Genomic DNA, 16,515 nt, shown 5'->3' with positions numbered 1-16,515 from the left:
AACACTTACTGAAAATAATAATGAAAGCGATCCTTGAAGTTATCTAGCCAGCATGGTCTACAATTCTTTCTTTTTTTAAAGTTATACGTGTTTTGGGCAAAGATGAGGACGTAGATGATGTTAGGTTTGTTCTTAAGAACAGCTGAATGGTGACTTGGTGTTCTGATAAAAGATGTGTTGCGGACCCACTTGCTCAAAGTACCGATTAATTACTGTGAATCTGTACTTTGGAGCCATCACTTTACTCTGGTATTGCTGCCCTCTCTCTGACATATTGAATCTTTTGGTCCAGACAAGAGCTACGCTCCCCTCCCGCCCCGACTCCCTCCCGCTCCGACTCCCTCCCGCTCCGACTCCCTCCCGCTCCAACTCCCTCCCGCCCTGATTTCAAGGTTTACTTTACCTGAGCTGCCGCTCCGCTCCTCTTCGCCATGACGCGCTCGCGCTCCTCACTTCACCGCAGCTCCATGTCTGCCGCTCCAACACATTCTCATCACGCACGTCATCGCGTCGCGGTCATCACGCACGTCGCGTCACGGCCAGCACTAGGTCCCGGCCGGCGCTACTTTCAGGGGACTACTTTGTTTACAAACTTAATTTTTTTTAATTTACTTTTTTAAATTTATATAGCCTATGTCCATCTACACACCCTGACATTTTCATAGATGTATCGGGTGTGTAGATTGGCGCTGTGGTTCCCGAGTTTACCTGGCCAAAAGGTGCAAGTTCTCTCTTTATAATAGTAGTATAGATTACCTACTGGCGGTCGCCAGTAGGTATATATAGTTAGGACCTAGATACCATAGGAAATTCTGAACATTCTATTGGGAATAACTTTGGCGCCGATTGAGGGATCTGCCTGTAATTTTCCTTAAATGAGCCTCTCTGCGCTTCGCTCCTTCCCTGAAAGTTTCGGGGGGATTCGTCAAGCGGGGGCCGAGACAAAAAGGGGGGTCCCAAAACATGTTTTCCCCATGTTAATTTCCATAGGGACATTCTGACAAGGCTACAGCTCGAACGGCTGAACGGAATTACACCAGATTTGGCAAAATGGTAGGGACTGGTATGCAGCAGTGCCTTTTGTATGTTTGGTGTAAATCCCTCCAGTAGTTTTTGAGAAAGTTGAATTTGAAATTTTTCAAATGGTATTTTCTATGGGATCTTTAGACACGGCTACAGCCCAAACGGCTGAACGGAATTACACCAAACTTGGCAAAATGGTAGGGACAGGTATGCAGTAGTGACTTTTCTATATTTGGTGAAAATCCCTCCAGTAGTTGTTGAGAAAATGAATTTGAGCGAATTATATATCTATATGCGCTCAACATTCTATTGGGAATAACTTTGGCGCCGTTTGAGGAATCTGTGTGTAATTTTCCAGAATTTTGGCCATCTCCGCTCTGCTCCTTCCCTGAAAGTTTCAGGGGGATTCGTCAAGCGGGGGCCGAAAGGGGGGTCCCAAAACGTGTTTTCCCCCATGTTAATTTCCATAGGGACCTTTAGACACGGCTACAGCCCGAACGGCTGAATAGAATTACACCAAACTTGGCAAAATGGGATGTATGACGTTACAACGCATACTTTTACCACGCATGCCTTTACAACGCGGTTTTTACATCGCAAACCTTTACAACGCATAGCGCTTTGGGGTGCTGGATAGGCAAAAGTTTAATTTACTATCCCAACTCCAGTCCCCGTGGACACTAGGGAAGGTGTTGGATAGTAAATTAAACGTATTCCCTATCCTAGAGCGCCCCCCAGCGCAATGCGTTGTAATGGTTTGCGTTGTAATGGGTGCGTTGTAATGGTAGTGCGTTGTAAATGTTTCGTTTTAAAGGTTGTTCACCGGCAAAATGGTAGGGCCTGGTATGCAGATGTGCCTTTGCTATGTTTGGTGAAAATCCCTCCAGTAGTTCTTGAGAAAATTAAATTTGAAATTTTTCAATTGACATTTTCTATAGGACCTTTAGACACGGCTACTGCCCGAACGGCTGAACGGAATTACACCAAACTTGGCAAAATGGTAGGGACAGGTATGCAGTAGTGCCTTTTCTATATTTGGTGAAAATCCCTCCTGTAGTTCTTGAGAAAATTGAATTTGATAAAATTATATATCTATATGCGCTCACCGTACGCGCACCGTACGGTACGCGTACCGTACGTGCGCGTACCCTTACGTCCGCGAGCGAGTTTCTGATTGGCTGGCAGTCTTCTGTCAACATTCCAAACTGTCCAAACCAGGAAGTGTTGGCCGCCATCTTGTTTTTCAGGAGAACTGAGGCACAAGAGAGCCCAAAACAAGAGTGGAAAACACGAAAAGGGGGCAGGATAGAGACCCCCCAACCCTCTAGCCCTTCTCAGGGGGTCCCAAAAGGACCCCCAAGGGCAAAAAAAATAAATTAAATAAATTTAAAAAAAATTGCGGGGTACGCGCACCGTACGCATAGGGTACGCGTACCGTGCGCGTACCCCGCGATTTTAAAAAAACTTGGTGGTCCTTCTGGGACCCCCTGAGAAGGGCTAGGGGGTCTCAACCCTGCCCCCTTTTCGTGTTTTCCACTCTTGTTTTGTGCTCTCTTGTGCCTCACTTCTCCTGAGAAACAAGATGGCTGCTCAGGTGGTCGCAGAAGGATAATAACATATATAAACGTTATCCGCTAATAGAATTAGCATTTACAAAACCTTTGAAATTTATTGAAAAAAAATATAGGTTTCACGCCTGATATAGTTAGGAATTAGCATTTAAAAAACCTTGCAAATTCACTGAAAAAACCATAGGTTTCAAGCCTTATATAGTTCGGAATTAGCATTTAAAAAACCTTGCAAATTCACTTAAAAAACCATAGCTTTCAGGACTTATATAGTTAGGAATTAGCATTTAAAAAAACCTTGCAAATTCACTTGAAAAACCATAGGTTTCAGGCCTTATATAGTTAGGAATTAGCATTTTAAAAACCTTGCAAATTCACTTAACCCCTTCGACGCTCATGAGGAGCTCAGCTCGTCATGAGTTACGGTTCTCGTACGCTCATTACGAGCTGAGCTCGTCATGTAACGCGGTTTGTAAAAAACTCAGCGCACAGCGGGAAAATCGCTAGCGCCCATGGAGTTAAAAAACCATAGGTTTCAGGCCTTGTATAGTTATGAATTAGTATTTAAAAAAACATTGAAATTGCTCCTATATAGTTAGTTGCACTAACTATATTTCGCGCACCCGCAATCCACTGCTGATGATGTCACATATTACATCTTTCATGACATGGTCAGTGACATCACTGATGCCATCACTGATGCCATCACTGATGCCATCACTGATGACATCACTGATGACATCACTGATGACATCACTGATGACATCACTGATCACATCACTGATCACATCACTGAATATATCATTCATGTGATAATACGATGCACCTCCTCACACTCTAATATAACCTTCGATACACCTAGCGTTAAATACAGACTACCATTCTTGAAACCATTGACACACCAATACCAGTTACTACATACGCACTCACTGATTCCTAGGTCTACACACACATTCACTCATTCACCCCTAGAATCACTCATACATAGAGTCACTCATCAATACAACACTATCATATGCACTCATACACCTATACAGACACTCACACACTGCCACTCATCCATGGAGTTACTCACACACCTAGTCAGTCATGCAAAGAATTAATCACACTTCCATTTCCTCAACTATACAGTTATACACACAACACCTTACTTATTCAAACATATACTAACACATACTTACTCTCTTATACAATCACTGATACAAGTACACAATGATCCATACAGCCACTCGCACATTCACTGGCTCTCATGTATAGTCATTTATATATGCCACTCTCACATGCACTGTGTTTTACATATGTACTTACTTGGACATGTAGCATTGAGATATCCATTCACTCACCAACACACCAATGCACACAGTCAACCGCCCATATAGCTGTTTCCACATGCACTCTTGAACTCATACACCTAGTGAATCAACTGCTCACACATCTATGCACAGAGTCACACACCTCCCAGCCACCCACACACACACACTCGGTCTCCCATGGCAACCAATCAATAACCCATATAGCCACTCATATAGCTACTGATCAACACATGCAGCAGCTTACACAACAACAGACATACTGATGCACACATTCAGACAGTTTAGTCACTAACCCATGCATTTAGTAAGACACATTTAATCACTCACTCATACAGTCAGTCACGCACCTACTAAATCCTTCATCCAGACACTTCTATATCCACTCATTGTTCAATATGTAAAACATATTTAAACTTTACAGAAACATACAGTCACTGGATGATGTCATTGTATGTGCTGATACGCTGGAAATCATGAAAAAATAAAATCTGGGAAAGCTGAAGAACTTTGTCAGTGCGTACTTGATTCTTCCGTTGTGAAGAGGTGTGCAGAATAAATGAAGGCTGGGCTCTGCTAAGGAGTACCGCACCGAAGAGAGAAGCGCCAGGGGTCTTGCTAAACTTGGAGCCAATCTGGAATATATATATATATATATATATATATATATATATATATATATATATATATATATATATATATATATATATGTGTGTGTATATATATGTATATGTGTATATATATATCAAAGAGAAAGCAAGATGCCCTTTCTGGAGTGAGGATATTCGAGCCAATTAATTGAGAGGGCCAAACAGAAATCCATGGCATTATCTAGGGAAGAACTTTTGGTGAAGAAATCTGACAGACAGGCAATGTCTTCTAGTAACACACAGAATGTAGGGAAGAAGGGAGCCAGTTGTTTCCAGATAATAACAGGATACAACAAACAGCACCATCAAGTGCGTAGGATTATTGACAAACACTGGCCGTTGGTGATGAAGGATAATATTATTGGTAAAAGTTTCCCTAATAGAGTATCCCTCACCTTCAGTAAAGCTCCCTCCTTACGTGATCATATAGTAGTAACAAACCCTGAACCCTTTGTGAAATCTGCATGGTGGCAGGAAAACAAAGGCTTTTACAGATGCAAGACCTGTAAAGCCTGCCTCCACGAAGAGAACACCAAAACTTACAAAGATGGTTTTTCAGATATTCAACATCCGATTACCCAGGTCCTTACCTGCAAAACGGAATTTGCGGTTTATATTCTACAATGTCCCTGTCAACTCAGGTATGTGGGCAGCACTAAACATGCTGCTCACAAACGTATCCTCCAGCACCTGCGTGCAATCACGAATGGCGACAACACCTACCCAGTGGCGCGCCATTTTAGGGATTTCCATCAGAGTGATAACACCAGCCTAAAATATTGGGTGATTGACGCTGTTATTAATAGCAGAAGGGGAGGGGACAGGGACGCCAGATTAAGAAGGCTCGAAACTAAGTATATCCTTTTGCTCAATACAAAGACCCCTCTAGGCCTTAATGTTACAGAAGACTTATACACGTGCTTGCCATAAGAGTTTATCAATTTGTTAGAGGTCTCCTCCCTGTGGGTTGCACGTGTAGGAACCACCCGGCTGGGTGATACCGCATGTGCACCATGGGGAGGCTGCGACTAGATATACATCAGAAAATAGAACTGAACTTTGCTGCTACTTATATTGAAATAGAATTTGATTTTAATTTCACCACTGAAGGGCACTTTATACAGATAGGGACTGTGTGGACCCTTACATCCAATCAGTCCTCTGTGTTTTAATTTTAGTGATTTTTTCTTATTTTTATCACAGTGTATGGACTATGAAGTCTGTTTTTGCTTATATTATTTACGGTAAGGCTGTGAATTATGTGGGTTGTTGAAATGTTTAACTGATCTAGAAATAATAGGTTTTTATGGGTTACAAACTCAATATGTTTTGTATTAATTGACTATACCAGGCGTATATTTTATACCTAAGATTTGCTGGTTAAGTTATCAACATTGTGTATGAATTTGGACTCGGTTTTTGGATTGGAGATAGTAGCGTATTTTGCACATGAAGATGGGGGATATTATGCCCAACGTGCTATATTTTGCACAGTTTGCGATATTTGCACAAGAAGTGAGCACTGAAAGCAATATTTGCACATCTTCAGTAAAGCATATGCACTTTAAATTACTCCCTTACCATGAGTTCAGTCAATTGACCATTTTATGCAAAGTTTTTGAGCAGAAGGTCTTTTAAAAAAAAGAAAGATATGTTTTATGAGACAAACTGCTTTTTAAAGTTATGTAGCATGTAAAAACCTGAAACGTAATCTTTTAGAGAAAATGTATTTTACTGAGATTCTTTTCTCAACCAACCCGCAAGGATTTACACCTTTTTATGTTACATTACCAAACGAATTTAATTATAGTATTTTACAGAAATTTAAATGTAGTAACTGATATCGGTTGCTGTATTTCAACTATGAAACTGACGTAGTATGTCTTTCATATCCATACCTAAAACTCACAGGTGGTGTTAATTTTGTTATCACTGGCACTTTAAAAGGGATGTCCGTTCAAAGAAACGTTGTCATGTGAACAAGGCTCCGTTGAGCCGAAACGTCTTTGACTTTTTCTGCATCGCAATAAATTTCAGCACCTAACTGGTCCGTGTGCTTCTTGCTGGCTGGCGAGATTCCAGAGCGCATAAGGAAAGCGGAACAAATGATATATATATGCATCTATATCTATATCTTGGTGTCCCAAATGTATATTATTCCTCTAACGCCATTCATAATAAATCCAGAGCCACAGTGAAATCTCGTTTCACAATCCTAGAATAACCCTAAATAAATAAAGAATGCAGACAATGAACGCTGTCTGCCGGTATATGGAGATCGCGACCATGGACTGGATCGAACCTTATTTGTTATGGGTTTCCAGTACTGAACACAGATTTGATCTTATTTGTTTTATAGTGTGCACTGTACATTTTTGTCAGCTTTTCCTCAACTGGGAACATGGTTTTCCTCATTAACTTGCGGTCCCTGTGATAATTTAAGCTAGTAATCCCTCATCCATTTTGTTTTTTCTTGGTTTATATAACTTGCCTAGAGTCCAGTTTATGACGCCCATTTTACGCTTGAATAACCGGAGAACTTGCTGGCTTGGCATTTGCCAGCAGCTAAATTCCACCCTTGTATGCCATGCAGTTCTTGGGTATATCTGGCAAGCATAACAAATTGAGAGAGTTGCATTTTACATAAATAATTCTCCTATTCTATATATTTTAAGACAGGTTTGTCTTTATCTATCATTTTATGAGATATTAAAAGCTGAATTGTTTCCATCTTGGGGCCAAGGGACCATCATGTACAAGACGTTTTTCTTTTATAATGTAATATTTTTGATTAATTAGTTTTCTTTATACATTTATTAATCCTTTTGTGTCGCAACAAACCCAAACCACCACTTCAATGAATTTACAGCTCTTTATGTTTTAATGTATCTCTTTGACAATTCTGTATTGTTTAATCTGTCTCTCTTTTTATAGCTTTAGTAGCTGAATAAGAGTATTTTGACTGCCTGAGTAGAGGAGCAGGAGAGAAAGTGAAGAGAGTGACTTCTGATTTGGTGTCAGTTGCTGCTTTCTTGAACCCACTGTTTCTGGTCATCCATCTTCTGCCTACAGTGAGAACCAGCAGTTTCTGAAGGAAGTGGCGCTGAATGTGCTGGAGGGCCAGGGCGTGAAATGGCTGAACATGAAAAAGGTGCGCCGCTTGCTCGAGAGCGAACAGCTTCGTGCCTTCATCCTCAGCAAGCTGAACCGCACCATCCAGTCAGAGGAGGATTCCCGACAAGACGTCATCCAGGACGTGGTGAGTCCCACTTTGAGGGGGAGACCAAAAATGAATGTGTAATATACCTCTTTTTAGGGAAGGAAGTACTCCGGACAGAAAAGACTTATGACCAAAATCCTAGCATAGCTTGGAAAATCTGGGTCCACTTGGCTTGTTGTTTTTTTATTGTTTGCTTTGGGTCTGTCCTCCCGCTGACTTGTCAGTCTTAATCCACTGGAAATGCTTCATTATTCTACTTGTTGCGGGTTGCACTGACTGAAACCGCCACTTATTGTCTGATTCCTACTTTTCACTTATACTAGGCTTCGGGCAACTGGTGGTAGAAGTCAGCTGATTATATAATCATCTCCGCCCTTGAAGGGGAGAGGACCCCCGCACTCTCCCTCTAAATTTAATGGATGATGTTTTGGTATTTCCTAGAGTGTGTGCTTGAAAGTGTGTGCCATGACTGGGAGTAGGAGTCTGTGTGTAGTGTATGTGTTTTCTGCATGAGCTGTAGTAGAGATTCACATTTTGTATATATTCAGTGGTTGAAGTCAAAGTGCAACTTCCTTGTTGTGCTTTTTTTTAAACCGAGGACACTTTGTGGTTCTGCATAAGATGTTGCTTCTTGGAAATTTATAGTCAATCTAGGGTTAGCGGGCTTTGTGTGGTAATGAGATATTCTTGTATATTGTTATGCTTTCCAATTTAAGAATGTCTGTATGCCAACAAATTCGACAATTCAACTATAGGCGCACTTTTTGAGGCATTATTGATCAACATACCTCAAGGTCAAATTGGTTTTCTTTTCAACCTCCGAGACCCTAATTTTTTTTTTTAAGTGCGGCTTAAGATTTTAAAGTTCGCACTGAACACATAGATGTAAGTGTGAAAAATATTAAGAATTACATATTTCTCACCATGGGCACCAATTTGGGTTTTCCCCGGTACACCGAAATAGTCCCCCCCCCAGTCACCTAATCCATGGGATGATTATAACACCCCTAATGTTCCTTACGCCCCTCAAGATGATGTATATCCTTCCAGGCCCTCACCACCAGAAGACACTATAGGTTTTAACCTATTAGTCCAGAGAGCGGCCCAATACCATGGGGTTGACTTGCACACAGATGCTGTGGAGGAAGATTTCTTATTGGACACTTTTGACACTACACAAAGGTCCACTACCACTTTACCAATGCTTAAAGGAGTCATTAAACATGCAACAGAGGTGTTTAAATTTCCTGTCAGGGCTCGGGTCCTCAACCCTCGCAATGAGAAGAAATACAAAGCCTCCCCTACGGGTTCAGTTTACATTAGAGGTCCAGCACCACTAGATTCCTTAGTTGTATCTAATGCACGTAAGCGTGCTAATTCACAAACATCAGGTGAGAGCTCACCACCAGATAAGGAATCTAAACTCCTTGACTCCTCTGGTAAGCGCACAGCTTCACAAGCAGCTAACATATGGCGTATCGCCAATACTCTAGCATTATTGGCACGATACGACAGGGCACATTATGATGAATTAGAATCCATCATGCAGCAGCTTCCTGATAAATACAAAAATAGGGCCAACAAACTCATACAGGAAGGTAAAAATATCACCAACACTTCCATTCGTTGTGCCCTAGATGCCGCAGATACTGCCTCAAGGGCAATCAATACCAGTGTCCTTCTCCGTAGGCATGCCTGGCTGCATATTTCAGGTTTCAAACCTGAAGTGCAAAATTCCATCCTCAATCAGCCATTTGATGAGCAACACCTATGTGGCCCTAATTTCGATGTATCTTTAGAGAAAATGAAAGACACCGACACAGCTAAATCTATGGGAGCCTTGCAATTACAGGCTCCCAGGCGTTCTTTTCGTTGCTTATCATATTGAGGCAACACAAGAGGCTACGCCTCCGATAGCCCTTCCACGTTCTATAAAGCCCCCAACCAATCTACATTCACTATAAGCTACCAAGAGGGGATTAAAGGGGTAAAAATAACAAAGGCAGAGGCAAAACCAACAATTCCCGCTCTGCCTCCACCCATGCCCAATGACTTTCCTCCACTTCCCCCCCAACCATTCCACTCCTGTGGGGGGAAAACTACATCAATTCTTTCCTGCCTGGATCAACATCACATCAGACAGGTGGGTGCGACCAATTAGTCAATCAGGTTACTGTCTAGAACTAACATCTACTCCCCCAAACATACCACCCAAACAGCGTCCAATGTCACAAGAGCATCTATCACTCCTAAAACCAGAAGTGATATCTTTGATGGAAAAAAGTGCAATAGAACCAGTTCCTCTGCACCAACAAAACAAGGAAGTCTACTCCCTATACTTTCTTATCCCAAAAAAGTACGGTTCTCTAAGGCCTATTCTAGACCTCAGACCTCTAAACATATACATATAGTCAGCATTTTCACATGGTCACACCAACAAGTCCTTCCTCTTCTGTTACAAAATGACTTCCTTGCTACTCTGGATCTCAAGGACGCATACTTCCACATTCCCATTCACAAGGCTCACAGGAAGTATCTCAGATTTGTAATTGACGGGCAGCACTACCGATTCAAAGTACTCCCATTCGGAGTCACTACAGCACCAAGAGTATTCACCAAGTGCCTAGCAGTAGTGGCAGCACACTTACGAAGACAGCACATCCACGTCTTCCCGTACCTCGACGACTGGCTACGCCGCCAGATATCCACACCCACTGTCCAAAGGCAGTGCGATATGGATGAACTGGTCCGGCAGATTTGCGTACCCTTTTCCACCTCTAACACTCATGCCACTAGTGGTACGCAAACTACAGCAGCATTCTCTAACCCTCATCCTAGTTGCTCCAACGTGGGCCAGACAGGTGTGGTACACCACGCTACTACAACTGTCTGTGGTACCGCACCAAAAACTGCACGTGTCTCCACACCTCTTAACACAGAACCGTGGAGAGATGAGACACCCGGACCCAGCTCAGCTCAACCTTGCGATGGCTCCTGAAATCCTAGAATTTGGATATCTGAACCTTCCTCCAGACTGCATGAATGTCATAAAAGAAGCTAGACGTCCAGCCACTAGGGCATGTTACGCAGCCAAGTGGAAACGTTTCGTAATATATTGTCACAACAACAATATTAATCCCCTGGACGTGTCTATTCAACACATCATAGGATACTTACTGCACCTCCAAAGATGTAACTTAGCCTATACGTCTATTAGACTACATCTTGCTGCAATAGCAGCATATCTGCAAAACAGGCAGCATCTATCCCTGTTCAGAGAGCCTGCTATTAAAGCCTTCATGGAAGGCCTTAAGAGAATAATTCCTCCCAGAGTACCACCTTCATCTATGTGGAATTTAAACATTGATCTCACACGGCTAATGGGACCTCCCTTCGAACCATTACATAAATGTGAACTACAGTTCTTAACATGGAAGGTTGGGTTCGTAGTGGCTATTACTTCGCTATGAAGAGTTAGTGAATTACAAGCTCTAACCATTCAAGAACCCTTTCTTGCAAATGCATCAGAATAAGGTTGGTCTCTGCGTACCAATCCAAAATTCCTGCCCAAGGTCATTTCTCCCTTCCACCTCAATCAATCCGTGGAACTGCCAGTTTTCTTCTCGCAGCCACAAACAGTATGCTATGTTATGTTATTCGATTTTTTTAAGCGCAACAGCTGCCCCAGCAAAGGGGCGTCCCGGCGCTGCCAGATCAAGAAACGGAGGCGGAGGCCGTCCAGGAACATCAAGGGGGCATACTATGGTGATGGAAACAGAAAGGTTTTAATTGCCTTCCGGAAATCTAGCATATTCTCAGTAGCAGAAAGAGCTCTTCATACTCTAGATGTCAAAAGACAATTACTATACTACATTGAGAGAATACAACCTTTTCGTAAGACCAAGCTACTCTGTGTCTTTCTCACCACCACACAAAGGCAACCCCATTTGAAAATCTGGGTTAGCTAGATGGATTGTCAAATGCATACAGATTTGTTACCACAAAGCTAAACGTACGTTATCTGTTCCTCCTAAAGCCCACTCTACCAGAAAGATAGGGGCTTCAGTGGCATTTTGAAGGGAACATTCCCCTAGATGACATCTGCAGAGCAGCTACATGGTCTACACCGCACACATTCACAAAACACTATTGTGTAGATGTGCAAACCAAACAACAAGCTAATGTGGGCCAGGCTGTTCTCAAGACACTATTTCAAACAACTGCAACAGATAGGGGTGGTCGCCGCTAAGAGTGGATACTGCTATATAATCTATGCACAGTGTGTAATCTGCAGCTCATATGCCTCGAACGGAAAATGCTACTTACCAGTATGCATCTGTTTTTGGCATGTAGAGCTGCAGAGTTACACACGCCCACCGCCTCCCCGGCTACCCTGGTCTGTTCCAGTATTCTCTTAATTAGATACAAATTACATGGACATCCTTCTTTTTCTTGCAAAGCTCCATCATTTCCCTAATGGAAAAAAACAATCTAAGGATGGAGCCGATGCCCATGCGCAATGTGGTCCGAAGGAGGAGTCACCTATCTGGTGACTTCCAAAGAACTTTTCAGGACAAAAACAAACTGCAAACATGCGGGCCCAACACTAGGTGGCGATCTATGCACAGTGTGTAACTCTGCAGCTCTACATGCCAAGAACAGATGCAGACTGGGAAGTAGCATTTTCCTTTTGCTTTATGCTGTTTTGTTAGCAAGACGGGAAATTTGTAAATGATTGAAATCCGGGACTCCTCAGATTTTTTCGGAATACTGGAAGTGTGTTGTATATATTAGTGAATCTGATGTGGCGTCGGATCATAAAAGCAGCGAGAGAGTATGGGCTCCGTTGATTAAGTGGAGAGAAAAGGAAGCGTGAGTCTGATGATTACGCCATCTACTCTGTTGGCCATATTATCCCCTTATTTCCGGGCTGGCCCAGTTAGCATTCAGAGATGGAATTGGAAACCTCTATACAAGGGCCTTGTTCTATGGTTTCCGGCCAGGTCCTACACTACAAGACATAGAGAGACAAGAGTTTAAACCCATCGAGATATCTGGCAAAATGAGGACAATAAAATTTGTTTTTAAACTACTGGTGTTCAATCCATGACTATCACCATTTCACCCAGGGGCATCACTACTGAAGATGAATCCATGGCCATCACCATTTCACCCAGGGGCATCACTACTGAAGATGAATCCATGGGCATCACCACTTGACCCAGTGCCATCACTACTGGTGATCAATCCATGGCCATCACCACTTGTCCCAGTGCCATCACTACTGGTGATCAAGCCATGGCCCTCACCACTTGACCCAGGGCCATCACTACTGGTGATCAATCCATGGCCTTCACCACTTGACCCAGGGCCATCACTACTGGTGATCAATCCATGGCCATCACCACTCGACCAAGGGTCATCACTACTGAAGATGAATCCATGGCCATCACCACTCGACCCAGGGTCATCGCTACTGAAGATGAATCCATGGCCATCACCACTCGACCCAGGGTCATTACTACTGAAGATCAAGCCATGGCCATCATCACTTGACCCAGGGTCATCACTACTGAAGATGAATGCATGGCCATCACCACTTGAACCAGGGTTATCACTGCTGGTGATCAATCCATGGCCATCACCACCTGACCTAGTGCCATCACTACTGGTGATCAATCCATGGCCATCACCACTCGACCCAGGGTCATAACTACTGAAGATGAATCCATGGAAATCACCATTCGACCCAGGTCATCACCACTCAACCCAGGGTCATCACTACTGAAGATGAATCCATGGCCATCACCACCTGACCTAGTGCCATCACTACTGGTGATCAATCCATGGCCATCACCACTCGACTCAGGGTCATCACTACTGAAGATCAATCCATGACCATCACCGCTCGACCCAGGTCATCACCACTCAACCCAGGGTCATCACTACTGAAGATGAATCCATGGCCATCACCACCTGACCTAGTGCCATCACTACTGGTGATCAATCCATGGCCATCACCATTCGACCCAGGGTCATCACTACTGAAGATCAATCCATGACCATCACCACTCGACCCAGGTCATCACCATCCGACCCAGGGTCATCACTACTGAAGATCAAACCATGGCCATCACCACTCGACCCAGGGTCATCACTACTGGTGATCAATCCATGGCCATCACCACCTGACCTAGTGCCATCACTACTGGTGATCAATCCATGGCAATCACCACTCGACCCAGGGTCATAACTACTGAAGATGAATCCATGGAAATCACCATTCGACCCAGAGTCATCACTACTGAAGATGAATCCATGGCCATCACCACTCGACCCAGGGTCATCACTATTGAAGATCAATTCATGGCCATCACCACTTAACCTAGGTCCATCACTACTGGTGATCAATCCATGCCCTTCACCACTTGACCCAGGGTCATCACTACTGGTGATCAATCCATGGCCATCACCACCTGACCTAGTGCCATCACTACTGGTGATCAATCCATGGCCATCACCACTCGACCCAGGGTCATAACTACTGAAGATGAATCCATGGAAATCACCATTCGACCCAGAGTCATCACTACTGAAGATGAATCCATGGCCATCACCACTCGACCCAGGGTCATCACTATTGAAGATCAATTCATGGCCATCACCACTTAACCTAGGTCCATCACTACTGGTGAACAATCCATGCCCTTCACCACTTGACCCAGGGCCATCACTACTGAAGATCAATCCATGGCCATCACCACTTGACCCAGGGTCATCACTACTGGTGATCAATCCATGGCCATCACCACTCTACCCAGGGTCATCATTACTCAAGATCAATCCATGGCCATCAGCACTCGACCCAGCGCCATCACTACTGAAGATGAATCCATGATCATCACCACTCGACCCAGAGCCATCACTACTGGTGATCAATCCATGGCCATCACCACTCGACCCAGGGTCATCACTACTGAAGATCAATCCATGGCCATCACCACTTGACACAGGGGCATCAATCTACTGGTGATCAATCCATGGCCATCACCACTTGACCCAGGGCCATCAGTACTGGTGATCAATCCATGGCCTTCACCACTTGACCCAGGGCCATCATTCCTAAAGATCAATCCATGGCCAACACCACTTGACCCAGGGTCATCACTACTGGTGATCAGTCCATGGCCATCACCACTCGACCCAGGGTCATCACTACTGAAGATCAATCCATGGCCATCAGCACTCGACCCAGTGTCATCACTACTGAAGATCAATCCATGGCCATCACCTCTTGACCCAGGGTCATCACTACTGAAGATCAATTCATGGACATCACCACTTTACCCAGGGCCATCACTACTGGTGATCAATCCATGGCCATCACCACTCGACCCAGGGTCATAACTACTGAAGATGAATCCATGGAAATCACCATTCGACCCAGGTCATCACCACTCAACCCAGGGTCATCACTACTGAAGATGAATCCATGGCCATCACCACCTGACCTAGTGCCATCACTACTGGTGATCAATCCATGGCCATCACCACTCGACTCAGGGTCATCACTACTGAAGATCAATCCATGACCATCACCACTCGACCCAGGTCATCACCACTCAACCCAGGGTCATCACTACTGAAGATGAATCCATGGCCATCCCCACCTGACCTAGTGCCATCACTACTGGTGATCAATTCATGGCCTTCACCAGTTGGCCCAGGCTCATCCCTACTGAAGATCAATCCATGGCCATCAGCACTTGACCCAGGGCTTTCACTACTGAAGATCAATCCTTGGCCATCAGCACTTGACCCAGGGCCATCACTACTGGTCCCAGAGTCTTCTCTCTTGGTGAGCAATTCATGGCCATTGTTCCTGGTCCTTGAATCTTTACCCATAGTGATCAATACATGCTCATCAGTACTGCTCCCAGGGCCGCCAATCAAGGTGATCAATACATTGGCATAAATACTGCTCCTCCCATCCCCCATGGCCACCAATAATAGTGATCAGTACATGATGATCAATACTAGGCCTGGGGGTGTCAATCATGCTGATAAATACATAGCCATCCGTACTGGTCCCTCGGCCGCCAATCATGGTGATCAATACATGCCCATCAGTACTAGTGCTTGAGTCCTCTCTTCAGGTAATCGATACATGGGCATCAATACTGGTCCCAGTACTGCCAATCATGGCGATCAGTGTATGGCCATCAATACGAAGCGCTCTCAGGAGTTTCAAAGGCAAGGCTTATTGTATGCGTTGCCACTTCCAGTGCAGCGTAACAAGTAAAGAATGCACAGTAAGAAAAAGGTCACCTAAATCTCAGACACTTTTATTTAACAGGGGACAGTGACAAACATGATACACATTTGAATGAGCAGAGGAGTAAGCTTTGTGGCCAAGATTCAATACGAAATGTTCTGATACATACTTCTAACTGCAGATTCCTCACCTTGCGAATATTCCTCGGGAACCAAAATCAGTAAACCTTTAAGAGTGGTGACCTTCCTGAACGGAACCACCTTCCGCCACAGGGTGTGTACGCAACACGCCATTCTGGGCCTTCGCTGGTGAGCGTCCAATACGAGAAGCATGGGTTCCATCTCGGTCACCGCCGGCCGCTGGCTGCTGGAGGTTGAGGTGAGCGCCGCAACATTGAGTTAAGCATCATATCCCATGATCATATCCTATGATCTTATTTTGCTGACGTCAAACGATAGTTCTGAGAGTT

At 44.0% G+C, this 16,515-nt stretch overlaps 1 protein-coding gene across 2 annotated transcripts in view; it reads left to right on the top strand.

The window, feature by feature from the left end:
• MADD (MAP kinase activating death domain) overlaps positions 1-16,515 on the top strand; it is a 956,601-nt gene that overhangs the window by 427,946 nt on the left and 512,140 nt on the right. For both annotated transcript variants that reach the window (XM_086959712.1, XM_086959713.1), the window contains one exon: positions 7,624-7,810. In XM_086959712.1, the coding sequence (XP_086815838.1) occupies positions 7,624-7,810 (187 nt within the window). The remainder of the gene's footprint in view (positions 1-7,623; positions 7,811-16,515) is intronic.

The sequence above is a fragment of the Lissotriton vulgaris genome, chromosome 2_2, assembly GCF_964263255.1.
Source record: "Lissotriton vulgaris chromosome 2_2, aLisVul1.2, whole genome shotgun sequence".
NCBI lineage: Eukaryota > Metazoa > Chordata > Amphibia > Caudata > Salamandridae > Lissotriton > Lissotriton vulgaris.
This window is presented reverse-complemented; position numbering and strand designations above follow the sequence as displayed.